The 14,856-nt window shown below is 42.9% G+C and overlaps 2 protein-coding genes across 4 annotated transcripts in view; one reads left to right on the top strand and one right to left on the bottom strand.

Annotated features, from left to right (window-relative positions):
* The first annotated feature begins 4,794 nt into the window (after positions 1-4,794).
* Positions 4,795-11,575, top strand: LOC101742803 (HMG box-containing protein 4). The gene is made up of 8 exons (XM_004930729.5): positions 4,795-5,041; positions 5,279-5,531; positions 6,211-6,359; positions 7,558-7,679; positions 8,931-9,033; positions 9,711-9,811; positions 10,907-11,035; positions 11,308-11,575. Exons 1-8 carry the CDS (start codon positions 5,032-5,034, stop codon positions 11,470-11,472), a joined length of 1,032 nt encoding a protein of 343 aa, XP_004930786.2. The 5' UTR covers positions 4,795-5,031; the 3' UTR covers positions 11,473-11,575.
* Positions 11,576-12,779: 1,204 nt separating this feature from the next.
* LOC101742950 (uncharacterized) overlaps positions 12,780-14,856 on the bottom strand; it is a 35,884-nt gene continuing 33,807 nt past the window's right edge. For all 3 annotated transcript variants that reach the window (XM_038019161.2, XM_038019162.2, XM_038019163.2), the window contains exon 36: positions 12,780-14,755. In XM_038019161.2, coding sequence (XP_037875089.1) covers positions 14,549-14,755 — 207 coding nt within the window. In that variant the 3' untranslated portion in view covers positions 12,780-14,548. The remainder of the gene's footprint in view (positions 14,756-14,856) is intronic.

Raw genomic sequence — 14,856 nt, 5'->3', positions numbered from 1 at the left:
CCTTCAGCGAGGTCCCGCGCTTGAGGAGCGCCCGAGATTCGAACGCGTTCCGAGCAGCTGGTTCTAGTCCGTTAAGGTATTCTGGGACACCAGCCCAACCGCTTGGAGCGACCTGATCCGCTTTGGGACCAACGCGAAGTCGTCGACGACTCCGGCGCTGGGACATTGGGGAGAGTTGCGCGTCTAGTTATAGTGTTGACGGTGAAATCTCCCCTACATCACCCGGGTTCTGTCTCGGGCGACGAGCGAGAGTGCAGAGGAGTCGTTGGGCCTTTAACATCTTCGGCCATTTAGTTCAACATGCCCCGCGCAAACCTCGCACAGGAGGCTCGGAATTCGACCCGAAAACGTGGAATAAACCGCTGCCGTATACGAGGTCGGGAACACAAACCGCACCCCAGCCCCCGCTCGCGACACGTCCCGCGCCGCAGCCCCTGCTCGCACCTCCCCCGCGCCCGCGTACCGTCCCCCGCAACCCTCAGCCGTCAACGACTTCACGCTCGTGCGCGACTTCGTCACGGCGGTCAACTTCGACCGTCTGCGATCGTTCGCAGACGCGTTGCGAAGGGCGGTAAACCCCGAACAACGGCTCGCGGCCGCGTTCGACTACATGGACGTTTACGAGTCCGTGGCCCGTACTTTCTAAAATCACCGGTAATCAATGGCGCAAAACGCTAGAGAGAAACCATATTCCCTTACGTTAGCATTCTACAATGCTAACGGACTCGCGCGACAACGCGATCAAATTTACGAATTCCTCCGCGACAATCTTGTAGATATTCTGCTAGTGCAGGAGACCTGCCTGAAGCCCTCGCGTCGTGACCCGAAAGTCGCGAATTACGTCATGGTTAGGAATGACAGACTCACCGCCTCCAAAGGCGGGACTGCCATTTACTATAGGCGGGCCCTGCACGTTGTCCCTCTCGATACCCCCTCGCTCTCACATATCGAGGCGTCAGTGTGCCGTATCTCGCTGACGGGACACCAGCCGATCGTCATCGCATCCGTCTATCTCCCCCCGGACAAGCCCCTTCTGAGCAGTGACATCGAGTCACTGTTCGGCATGGGAGACTCCGTCATCCTGGCAGGCGATTTAAATTGCCACCACACTAGGTGGAACTGCCACAGTTCAAACATAAATGGTAGGCGTCTCGACGCGTTTATAGACGACCTTACCTTTGAAGTAGTCGGTCCCCCAACTCCAACATGTCATCCGTATAACATCGCGCTCCGTCCGAGCACTATAGACCTGGCACTGCTGAGGAACGTAACTCTGCGCTTGCGTTCCATCGAAGCAATGTCAGAGCTCGACTCAGACCACCGACCTGTCGTTATGCAGCTCGGTCGCCCCCACAACCCAGTCACAGCTACGAGGACCATGGTGGACTGGAAGAAGCTGGGCAAATGCTTAGCCGATGCCGCTCCACCAATCCTCCCCTGCGGCCCGGATTCAACTCCCTCCCCCGAGGACACAGTCGAATCCATAAACATCATCACGGATCACATCTCTTCCGCGATCATAAGATCCTCAAAATAAGTCGATGTGGAGGATAGCTTCCACCGCATCAGACTGTCCCCCGAACTTAGGAACCTCCTAAGAGTTAGAAACGCGGCAATCCGGGCCTACGATCAACTTCCCACGCACTCAAACCGGATTCGGATGCGTCGTCTACAGCGGGATGTAAAATCTCGCCTAAGCGACGCCCGAAATGAGAATTGGGATAGTTACTTAGAAGGACTCGCGCCCTCTCATCAAGCATACTGGCGACTAGCAAGGACTCTCAAGTCCGAAACTACCGCTACTATGCCTCCTCTCGTACGCCCTTCAGGCCAACCACCGGCTTTCGATGACGATGACAAGGCAGAGTTGCTGGCCGATGCACTGCAAGAGCAGTGCACCACCAGCACTCAATACGCGGACCCCGAACACACCGAGGCAGTCGACAGGGAGGTCGAGCGCAGAGCTTCCCTGCCACCCTCGGACGCGTTACCCCCCATTACCTCTGACGAAGTTAGAGAAGTAATAGACAACCTTCAACCTAAGAAGGCACCCGGCTCCGACGGCATCCGCAACCGCGCGTTAAAACTCTTACCAGTCCAACTGATAACAATGTTGGCTACCATCTTAAATGCTGCTATGACGCACTGCATCTTTCCGGCGGTATGGAAAGAAGCAGACGTTATCGGTATACACAAGCCGGGCAAACCGAATAATGAAACCGCTAGTTACCGACCGATTAGTCTCCTCCCAGCGATAGGCAAAATTTACGAACGGCTCCTTCGGAAACGCCTCTGGGACTTCGTTACCGCGAATAAAATTCTAATAGACGAGCAGTTTGGATTCCGCGCCAAACACTCGTGCGTACAACAAGTGCACCGCCTCACGGAGCACATCTTAATAGGGCTAAATAGGCGTAAACAAATCCCGACCGGCGCCCTCTTCTTCGATGTAGCGAAGGCGTTCGACAAAGTCTGGCACAACGGTTTGATCTACAAACTGTACAACATGGGAGTGCCAGACAGACTCGTGCTCATCATACGAGACTTCTTGTCGAACCGTTCGTTTCGATATCGAGTAGAGGGAACTCGTTCTCGTCCCCGTCATCTGACTGCCGGAGTCCCGCAAGGCTCCGCACTCTCCCCGTTACTATTTAGTTTGTATATCAACGATATACCCCGGTCTCCGGAGACCCATCTAGCGCTCTTCGCCGATGACACGGCTATCTACTACTCGTGTAGGAAGATGTCGTTGCTTCATCGGCGACTCCAGACCGCAGTAACCACCATGGGACAGTGGTTCCGGAAGTGGCGAATAGACATTAACCCCACGAAAAGCACAGCGGTGCTATTCAAAAGGGGTCGCCCTCCGAATACCACTTCGAGCACCCCACTCCCCAGTAGGCGCGTAAACACCTCCGCCGTTAGCCCCATCACTCTCTTTGACCAGCCCATACCGTGGGCCCCGAAGGTCAAATACCTAGGCGTCACCCTCGACAGAGGGATGACATTCCGTCCCCACGTAAAAACGGTACGCGATCGCGCCGCGTTTATACTAGGACGACTCTACCCAATGCTTTGTAGACGAAGCAAACTGTCCCTCCGTAACAAGGTAACCCTCTACAAAACTTGCATACGCCCCGTCATGACGTATGCAAGCGTAGTGTTCGCTCACGCGGCCCGCACCAACTTGAAACCCCTTCAGGTAATACAATCCCGATTCTGCAGGATAGCCGTCGGAGCACCATGGTTCCAGAGGAACGTGGACCTCCACGATGACCTGGAGCTCGACCCCGTCAGTAAGTATCTACAGTCGGCATCGCTGCGCCACTTTGAAAAGGCGGCACGACATGAGAACCCTCTTGTCGTGGCCGCCGGAAACTACATACCCGATCCTGTAGACCGTTTGGTAAACCGTCGACGTCGCCCAAAGCACGTCATCACGGATCCTCCTGATCCACTAACGGTGCTTTTAGGCAATACAAGCACCGGTCACCGTCCTCGCCGAACCCGTCGCTTGCGACGAAGGGCTCGACGAGCGAATTAACCCACAGACACAGCCCACTGAGTTTCTCGCCGGATCTTCTCAGTGGGTCGCGCTTCCGATCCGGTGGTAGATTCTGCGAAGCACTGCTCTTGCTAGGGCGGTGTTAGCAATTCTCCGGTTTGAGCCCCGCGAGCTCACCTACACAAGCTAGGGTAAGCTGAAATAGCCTCTCAAGGCTATCAGCATAGGTAGGAAAAAAAAAAAAAAAAAAAAAAAAAAAAAAGACCCGAAAATAAAGCCGCATCCATACTAAGAGTAAACCTCTCCCCGTACAATACCATCGTCTGACCGATTAAAAACTAGCAACCGATACCCGGGTACCCTTTATATTCTTGGTACAAATGTATAGTAACTTAAAAAAGAAAATTGAACTTTCACATTTTTGGAAAGTATTTATAATTGAATATAACAGTTGAATTTCGTATAGTGTTCTTAGGAATTCTAAAGCATGTATAAAACGTGTGTGGGTTCACTGTAAATTTCTTATTTCTGAAACGGCCAGGTAAGTATATAAACTAAGGGGATATTTAAGAGCATATATTATTATTTAGTTGACACAATATACTTGTTGCCAGTTGATTTGCTATTCGGGTTCCCGCCAAAACGTTTGTACATCCGATCAAAATTCGCATATGTCCGGCGCGGCGGCGGCAGCCACAATACAACACAAGATTCATTGACAGATGCCTGAATCTCGCTAACGACATTTTCAAAATAAGTTTGAATCTATATTTTTTTTTTTTTTTTTTTCCTACCTATGCTGATAGCCTTGAGAGGCTATTTCAGCGTACCCTAGCTTGTGTAGGTGAGCTCGCGGGGCTCAAACCGGAGAATTGCTAACACCGCCCTAGCAAGAGCAGTGCTTCGCAGAATCTACCACCGGATCGGAAGCGCGACCCACTGAGAAGATCCGGCGAGAAACTCAGTGGGCTGTGTCTGTGGGTTAATTCGCTCGTCGAGCCCTTCGTCGCAAGCGACGGGTTCGGCGAGGACGGTGACCGGTGCTTGTATTGCCTAAAAGCACCTTGAATCTATAGAAGATCCAAACAACAGCATTGGGACCATCAGTCTACGTAGCAATTACACCCATTCGACGGTAGACCTTGCCTTTGTCATTAATCTCCCAAAAGCTTAAATTACTGGCTTCTCGTGTTCTTCTAAAAGGCCTATTGTACTCCTAGTGAATTTCTCCTCGGAGTATTTTTATCTCATCGAACACTTTTATTCTGCTTTTTAGTTGTGTCCATTCCACACTCATCATTTCGTTCTCTTTACATTCCGATCTTTGTTTAGTATGTTTCGTCTTGTTCCAAAAGGCTTGGCTCTTAACCTCGGTTTCTTTTGCTTATCATATAAATCAAACAAACGAAAAATAAAATGAAAATAAACTGCCATCTGTCATTTCTAACACTTATGCTTGGGTTTTATTATTTATTGATTTTTATTAACTCTTTTAATACGACTGTAGAAAAGACGTGAATAAAGAGATGCAGGAAGGTAACTAATAAATACAATACATTTACTGTATGGAATTCAAGTCAATATAAGTTTTAAACGTGTTTAATAACACGTAAAATGATATAGTACTTTAACATCATTTTGATTAGTGGTATTGTGTTGTTAAGTAATAAATAAGTGATCAAGGGCAAATCACGGTCGTCTGGCCCTATACTGGGACTCTGTCGCAACCAAATTATGGATCGTACGTATTTAAGACATGAAATACTATTTCAGATTTAGAAGTCACCGGTATATCGAGGAGTGGTCGGGTTAGAAAGAAGAGTTCCAAGCTAATGGACTTTGAGTCGCCCGACGATATCGAGACTAGGTTCAGGCGCCAGACACCCGTCAAGACATACACCACAAGTCGTCAGGAGGAACCTGACTACAGTATCCAGGAAACACCTCAGAGGCCGGTCGAGGAGGTGAACACTGCATCGGGAAGCGAATCTGATTATTATGAGAATAATGCTGAAAACGCTGATAGGTAAAGTTTCACCACTGGCAGCCAGAAAATAGTCCCTTGAGTAACTTCTTAGCATTATTCACTTAAACACCTCCTTATTCTATATTAAACAAAAAAAAAACTGTATACACATTATGTTACAACATACAAGTTGAGTTGAATAAATCTGTTTTAAACATTAGTAAATAATCTCTGAAAAACATAAGAACATAAAATTTATTGTATACATGAAATGTATAATACTCTAATTCTTATTCATCTTTCTTTCTTCTTCTTCTTCTTTGTCGTTTCCTCATTCCTGAGGGTCGTGACCACCTTGGTCCAGTTTTTGCATCAGCTTCCTCCAAGGCTGCCTGCATTCGGCCTGCTTAATGGCGCCCGGGACTCTGGTGTTTGTGGCCTCCTTGATAATGTCCGTCCACCTTTAGGTTACCTAAAAACTAGCAATTTTCTCTTAATATATAATAAATTTAATAGCTGTGTATTTGTTATAATATAACTGCTATGGTTATATTGTTTGTTAATTGAACTTACAGATATATTGAAAAATAGTTTTGTAGTCCGGGCTGATTAATGCGATAGCTGTACTGCATGTCAAAGTAATTATCTGACAACTTATCAAAAGTGGAAAGACAAATTTCGCATAATATATTAAAAACTCAGTGCCGCTTCAATTCACAGTAATGAATTTTACCTCTAGCTTGGAATCAGACAGTTCGGCTTCTGAAGAGGGATCGGCCCGTACTCCGGCTAACTCATTGTACATGATGGAGAAGAATAGTAAGAAGAAGCTAATTGTGAAGGATGGCCGAGTCATTGGCAGGGCTAAAGCTCAGCGAAAAGATAAAGGTATCTTTTTTCCCCCACCTAATCATTGGTAGCCTAAGGGGCTATTGCAACTTCAAATAGACCGATAGGTGAGATCACGGGCTTAACTTGAGAGAATTGCTAACACAAACCTTAGCAAGAGTGGTGCTTTCCTGAATCTACCACCAGATTAGAATAGGCACAGACTGAGAATATCCAGTGAGAAACTCAGTGGGCTGTGTCTATGGGAAATCTGTCTTATTACCCTTTGTTAAACTTGTATTATGTACAAAAAAACATAGACAAACAGTTTCTAACTAAGTATATTGGTAAGATGAGAAATTGCTTAAACTATGTATGAGATGAAATTTTATAAACATTTTCAAAGTTCCTACTAGCGCAATCTGGCCAAGCCCTGATGTATGCCATCATATTCATTTGAAACTAACCATGAAAAAACCATCCCTGAAGTATATTTAGATATACATACAATAGATCTTCTTATAAAGAAGTGAAAGGTTATGTGGTTTAATGGCACCATTTCGATTAATACGTGACAATTATATTTGTAATTAAAGATCTGTTTTATCTGATACTAGTTTTTGCCCGCGACATCGTCCGCGTGGAATTGTTACTTTGGCATAACAAATAACAATTTGTAATGAATATTTATTTGGATATCATCTCTATAAAAACACCTACATTAATAATTCTTTATTATAGAACAAATTTGGTTAGCATAAAAAATGTTATAGTGAGCCAACCTGAAAAGACATATACTCTCATGAATTTTTTTTCAGAGCTTTTAAAGGGCAACAATTTTGTCATACATTATTTTAGCGAAACTTTAACCGTTACCGCAGCACACGCAGTGGAAGCTCTCAAAAGGGAAAAAACCCTGATTTTGAAAGATTATTTATTGGTGCTCTGCTTACATTGGTCTAGCGCGATGTTATATAGCTCATAGCCTTCCTCGAAAAACGAGCTATCTGACACTGATTGATTTTTTCAAATCGGATCAGCAGTTCCTGAGATTAGCACGTTCAAACAAACAAACAAACTCTTCAGCTTTATAATATAGTATAAAGAATTCGAAGTTTTTAATTGAACTTCAATTATGTTTATCACATTCAAATGGCTGAAGTTTTTGTCATTGCATTTTTTCCAAACTTTGAACTTTAAATGATTTTACTGATACCACTGTAATACCACCGTGTTTCAAATTACTGTACCTTCACAGGAAAAACACGAATTACAGCCTATATGATGTGGGCGAAAGAGGCCCGCAATGAACTGCTTAAGAAACACCCTGATATGGATTTCTCGGCTATATCAAAACGACTTGGAGAAATGTGGTCTAATGTGAGTATAATGTAATAACTAGAAACAAATTTTGGGTTTTAAAAAAAGAAAGATTTGGTCGGATGGCCTTATTAAACTATTGCATAGCTTTTATCGCGGGGTATGAACGCGGCGACCGAATCAAGAAATTCCGTAACGAAAATAAAACCTAACACCCCACTCCGCCTACCATGTAGCTCGCGTTCAACACATTCATACGGTGCGCTTGTGTAATGTTTGTGAATAAGCGCGCGGCGTGACGTCGCACTACATGCGCATCATGAAAAGTCTGCCCATCTCTCTCTCGCGCGGTCCAGCTTATGAATGTGAATGGGACAATTAATTTTTTGCTTATATGTTTATAAATATAGCGTGGTCTTATTTTATTATTGTTTTAATATTAAATTATTATTGTCCAATTATAATTGCATAAGTTGATAAAGAATGCTATGCAATAATAGCTTTACCGCGGCAGTCCCCGAGTGCCACACGTGTTTAATTTTTCCACATTTCTGCACTTTCACAGATATTAAACAGTTCATAAAAAAACCGTTATTACACATTTAAGCCTGAAGAAACACTAAATAGACAAAATAAAACAAATCACACAATGACTCCTCTCGTTCCCGCCAAAAAGTCTCGACTGACTTCTAGTGGCGGAAATTCCGACTCAGATATGCCAGTGTTGCACGCTACAAGATATTCTACAAATATAATATTAAAATATAATATTCATACAATGACATGTACTTGTAGTAGCGATGTATGATGCATTAGAAAAAAAGGGTGCGTGTACTTATGTACGCGCGTAAGAAGTTATACTTTATTTTTATTAAATTCATTTCTTTATTTTTTTAATATTAAATAAATAATTAATAATAAATATTTAACGTTAATAATTTAATAATATTTAGTATGAATTATATTAAATATAAATACACAGTGAACAGAGGCGGCGTGCGTGCCAACACGCGCCACTAACAGAGGTTCCATTTCTGTTTTGTTGGTAGCATTTTTTCTTTAGTGGGCAACTTCATTTCTGTTCATTTTGTGTCACGGTGCGCGCGCATCGTAAAATTTCACTCGCATCAATTTTTTATAACGCGCCTAAAGAAGTATAACTTCAAAATAAGTTTAAGTCTTTTTGTCGGATCTGCTGTGGTCGTTATAGTTTAAAAGAATTTATAAAGGCCCACTTTAATAAAAAATATTCAGAGTATTCTTCTGTATGAAGTAGTTGAAGTATTCGTGAATTCCTAATGAATGTTTCAGGTGAATTACAACGAGAGATACTTGTGGAAGCGCAAAGCCAAGAGATTCGCCATACAGAAGGAGCAAAACAATCAAGTTATCAACAAAATCATATCCAATCCGAGTAAGTTTACACTTTATAGACTTATTGTTGTGTGTGTGTTGTGTGTGTGTGTGTGTGTGTGTGTGTTTTGTACAGCCCCATAGATATCACGACGTAAATGTCGCCTTGTGACATGAGGTCGGAAGGCAAGTCTCAAATTGTAATAAATTATAATATTAAAATGTTTGTGCCCCACTCTTTAAACTGGAACATGTAACTGTTACGCCATTATTCATTCATCTTGGAAGTAGTTCGTGGCCATTTTATTTTTTATTTTTTATTGGTTATATGGGTGGACGATCTCACGACCCGCCTGGTGTTGAGGGGTTACCGAAGCCCATAGACATCTACTACGTAAATGGCGCCACCCACCTTGAGACATTTTTTTTTCCTACCTAAGCTGAGAGCCTTGAGAGGCTATATCAGCGTAGCCTTAACTAGTAGGTGAGCTCTCACGGGGCTCAAACCTGATGACGTTACTAACACTGACCCTAGCAAGAGCTGTGCTTCGCAGAATCTACCACCGGATCGGAACGCGACCCACTGAGAAGATCCGGCGAGAAACTCAGTGAGCTGTGTCTGAGGGTTAATTTACTCGTCGAGCCCTTCGTCGCAAGCGACGGGTTCGATGAGGACGATGACCGGCCTTGAGACCTGAGTTCTAAGTAACATTTAAAGAACTCTAACTTCTCCCGCAGGTGTGAGGCCGGCGAACCCCGGGCCGGGCCGTCCATCCGTCGGGCGCCCCCCGCGCACCCCCGCCGCCGCACCCCCCGCACCCCCCCAGCTCGCCATCACGGTAACTACACCAAACTTACTCGTTGAGCAAATATTTGGAACCGAGCCATTACTAGAGCTTATGGACATCACATACACACCTCGGCAGTCGAGGTCAGAGTAATTAACCTTCAATCTGACATCGGTGACTGGAAGATCGAAAGAGGGTTTTGATTCGCTGAGGGTTTTTGTGAAGTATACATGACTAGTGATCCGCCCTCGCTTCGCTTCGGTAACTAAAATTTGTTATTGATCTTGTAGGGGCAGTAGTAGTTAAGCTGCTTCAACTAACTAGATTGTCTAGGCATTGACACTTGAGGCTAGGTAACACAGAGAGAATGGATATTGTTATATCGCTTACTTAACTTATATTGTATACAGGGTGTCCCAGAAAGAATTGATAATCCCATAGTAGAACTATTGAGGACACAAAAAAAAATCTCAGATCCCAGTACCCAAATTACGTATTTTAAAAAAGTTCATATTTTCCATACCGTTCCAAATAAATGAAATCCATAGGCTTTTTGGTGTTATAATATTCTACATGGACTATATGTACTAAGGAATATCCAGTAAATCGTATGAGTAGCTAGTGTAGTGAAACTTCTTTAGAATCGTGATTTCAAACTCGATAAACCAAGAAAAATAAGTCCATAGAGACACAAACACATAAATGTATAGGATTCGGCTGACGAGAGAATGAGATAGAAAACATTAGACGTTCTCAGTGGTGTTTTTTTAATACAGCGCCATCTATGAAATTTTTTAACACTAACGTGTGTATGAAACCTCTTGTAGTCAATTTTAATTTAGGATTATACGTGAAGTTAAAATATCAATTCACAGAGGGCGCTACCTCATACTATAAAAGATGATTTACAAAAATTATTTAGTAATGAATTTTTTTTACATATACTTAGACATTTAGGATAATTGTATTTTAATTTTTGAAGGTTTCACTTCTACCACGTGTGAATTGCACACATGTATTTTTTTTATTGCCTAGATGTGATTGTAAGGCAATAGTAAATTACAGTTTCCGAAGCGAAGGGACGGCGCGTCGCTAGTAAGTAATAAAATTGTGTTTGAATTATAATGTTTTAATACTTTACGTTAGGCCTCATCGTCGTGTAGCACCGCGGCCCTTTACCGCGTGACGGGCTGCGCGCCGGTCGACGTGGCGGCCCACCTCCGGCTGCTGGGGGAGAGCCTCGCCATCATCGGCGCCAGGCTCAAGGAGCACGAGGTAGCTTACTTATCAAAATAACCCTTCTACTCATATCTGTTCATAAAATATTTATGACTACTGATACCATGCACCCCACGCTTTTTTCTATTTTTTAGTTGGATTTTCTATAAAAGCGTATTTTGTTAGTTTTTTTAAACTATTAGTTATTCTTAATTTTGTAGTTTAAATTAAATTTTTTCAATTCAAAAAAACGTCTGAAACTATTAAAAACATCGTTGCATCGCTACATACGAATGCCCCTGTAAGTCTCTGCGGTCCGTTCCCCCCAGGGTCAGATCGCGGTGTCGGGCTCGGTGTCGGTGTTGCTGGACACGCTGGTGTGCGCGCTGGGTCCGCTGGCGGCGCTGACCCGCGCGCTGCCCGGCGTGGCGCCGCCGCCCGCGCTGCTGCAGGACACGCTGCACAACATCGCCTACATCATGCCGGGACTCTAAGAACACCCGGGACTTCCCCGATCACAAACGATCCACGTTCTCAAGTTTTGTTAAACTGTAATTAGGTGTTTTTTTTTATGAATAAATAATGCGAATTTGGTTTTTTTTGTTTATTAATTGATTGATTATTTAAAATGATGGGAGCTTTTTTTTAAGGGATTTTATGACCCGGTAACGAAGACCTTTAAGTCATGTCTTATTTTAATTTATATACTTATTTTTCTGAAAAATAATAATCTGGAGTGAAATGAAATGAAGATAAGATATGGAATGCAATATAAAAAAATATAATCTCAGTAAAATGGTAGTCATTAACTGAGATTTTTTTAGTAGACCTTTTGGAGGATCCCGAGAAGTTACGTCCAGCGATTTTATTTCATTTTCCCACATTTGTGCACTTTCACAGATATTAAACAGTTAATATACCACCGTTATTACACATTTAAATCTGAAGAAACACTAAACAGACAAAATAAAACAAAACATACAACTTCACTGCTCGCGTTCCCGCCAAAAAAAAAGAAACAAAAATGGGAGCGTTAATCGTTGTCAATAGACAACGAGAATTCTAGGTGTAAAGTCAGGCTTACATTAAATCGTCTCGTGAATACAATACACTGCTGTACCACGAGCAGGAATTTGATTCTTGGTTGGAATCAAGATATAAATATCTTAATAATCTAAGGATTCTAGGCTCAAAGACGCCTATCGATGCATTCCTTTCCCTGTCTAGTTAGATTTGATAGTAACCTACTAGTTGGCTTAAAGGTCTCGTTACCGGGCCATAAAAATCTTCAAAAAATTTACCTATTTATGTGGTTTTAAATTTTCGTTTAAGTATAATATTATTTATATAGATTAGATGGGTGGAAGAGCTCACAGCCCACCTCGTGTTAAGTGGTTACTGGAACCCATAGACATCTACAACATAAATGCGCCACCTACCTTGAGATATAAGGTCTCAGTATAGTTACAACGGCTACCCCACCCTTCAAACCGCATTACTGCTACACGGGCACTGTCGTAAAAAAAAGGTTGTCCGTAAAGTCGGTTTACGGACGATAGTTTTACGTGATAACGTCAGTAGCAGAACTATTCGAACTGCTAGCTCTGACGTCACGCGAGAAGAGAGATAAATGTGTCACAAGCCAACGCTGGGGCTGATCGTGCCTCTCTATCGCTTGTTCAACGCTCTCGCTTGCACGCTCAGGCGGAACGTGACACTTATTCGTGCTTGTGATCGGCGTTCATCGATTTATTAACGAGATAAAAAGGTCATGTTATAAACAAAACAAAAACTACAAAACGGCAGTAAAATTTACAAACTTTAATCATATAATCACAAATACAATAATACACTAAACTATACCTAATAGTATCATAAAAACTTAACTACAACTTTAAACTACTTAAATACGAATGAGATTTACAATTTTATGACTTATCGTAATATTAACAGATACATTGGTACCGGCGTGTTATTGGAGCCGAATTATACTCCCACTAAACCAAAGAGCCACTGGGCCACAGCAGAAAATGCTACAGGCTGTGAACATCTACAGAATGACATGGAGACTTTGTTTGAATTGTACATGTGAACACGGAGAACATCACAAATAAACAAAAAGATAAACGATAAGTATTAGTAGTAGTAGATAAGGATTAGCATAAAGGGTTGTCTGGAAAACATCGCTTTTAGCGATAAGACCGCCTATTGTACAAATGTATCTGCTTGTTGATTGTTTTTGAATGTAAATTGTGTATTGGTGTGCAATAAAGTGTATTCTCATTCTCTCTCTCTCTCTTTCTATTTTCTGCGATTTTCCTGAATCGTGTATATACATGAAAAACCAATTTTACGGTTTAATCTTGCGTCGTATCGACTCAACGACTTTAGGCGTTTGCTATAAAGGAAAATGTAAAGAATTCGAAGCATTGGAAATAATGATAGTAAAAAAAACTTACATGTGTGCAATTCACACGTGGTAGAAGTGAAACCTTCCAAAATTGAAATACAATTATCCTAAACGTCTTAAGTATATGTAAAAATTTGTCATTAGTAAATAATTGTAAGGTAGCGCCCTCTGTGAATTGATATTTTAATTTCACGTATAATCCTAAATTAAAATTCACTACTAGAGCTTTCATACACACGTTAGTATTAAAAAATCTCACAGATGGCGCTGTATTAAATAGTATGTATATTTCTGTCTCATTCTTTGCTGGCTTCATCCTACACATTTTTGTATTTGTGTCTCTTACCTGTCGTTTTTTCCGTTGCATCCGGTTTGAAATCACAAAGATTCTAAAGAAGTTTTCACTTCAAAAAAACGCGATATTAAATCGTAAAATAAGTCTTTAATAATTATAAACAAGTGTTCTAAAAGCATCGTTTTAACAGATTTACTGCTATGTAGGTCACCGATATCCTACGCGGTGCACTGAAGTAATTATGTGGATTTCTGTTACTAAGGCCTGGCCTGGATTGCCTAACTGCGCCTTCTTTTGTTTGTTAATGTATTACTCTTTTATTTTTCAAGAAATAGATTCTTTCTCAGTATCGTTCGGATTCGTCTTTCCCAGTCTACTAGATCTACTCAATTTCCCAGAGACTACTGGTAGTAGGACCTCTTGTGAGTCCGCACGGGTAGGTACCACCGCTTGGCCTATTTCTGCCGTGAAGCAGTAATGCGTTTTACGTTGTCTATGGGCTTCAGTAACCACTTAACACCAGGTGGGCTGTGAGTTCGTCCACCTATCTAAGCAATAAAAAAAAACCGGCGTCTTAGTAAGAAGATCGAAGAGAGAAATTGACATAATGACTTCAGTGCGCCGCCTAGGGCACCGGTTACCTACATGGCAGTCAAAGGGTTAAGAGGGTGTCCATTAATTACGTGAGGCGTTTTTGAGATTGTTTTACCCCCCCTCCCCCCTAAGTGAGATTTGAAAAGATTTAGCTTCATCCCCTCCCCCCCTAGAACACCCACGTAATTAATGGACGCCCCCCCAAGACGCTAATTTTAGTGTTATTTATTGAGCACATCACTGATGTTCGTATAGTCGGCGGAGGGTTCGATTAGAGCAGGCGCCCCCTGCAGTTGGGCGCGCCGCAGTGGCAGTAGAGGACCTTCCCGGGGACCGAGCCCACGTCGTAGTTGTAGTTCCAGGTGAGCTCGGTCCCGGCGCGCACGTGGCACAGCGCGAAGAACGCCACCCACGGGAACCGCGGGTCGTGCGTGTCCACGAACACGTTCTGAACGAACACGTTCGGGGAGCACGAGTGCTGTGCGCGACGCAAATGGGCCATTTTAATGATAAATACATCAATATAAGGCAATATAGGGCAACAAATTTACGATCATCCGACCCCATGTGTGTATATAT

This window comes from Bombyx mori, chromosome 23 (genome assembly GCF_030269925.1).
Source record: "Bombyx mori chromosome 23, ASM3026992v2".
NCBI lineage: Eukaryota > Metazoa > Arthropoda > Insecta > Lepidoptera > Bombycidae > Bombyx > Bombyx mori.
This window is presented reverse-complemented; position numbering and strand designations above follow the sequence as displayed.

What these genes read in the sequence shown, in the direction of transcription:
- LOC101742803 (XM_004930729.5), top strand. An exon ending in AATGCTGAAAACGCTGATAG is followed by an intron (nt 5,532 to 6,210) that starts GTAAAGTTTCAC and finishes TTTTACCTCTAG; the next exon opens with CTTGGAATCAGACAGTTCGG. An exon ending in TTGGAGAAATGTGGTCTAAT is followed by an intron (nt 7,680 to 8,930) that starts GTGAGTATAATG and finishes TGAATGTTTCAG; the next exon opens with GTGAATTACAACGAGAGATA.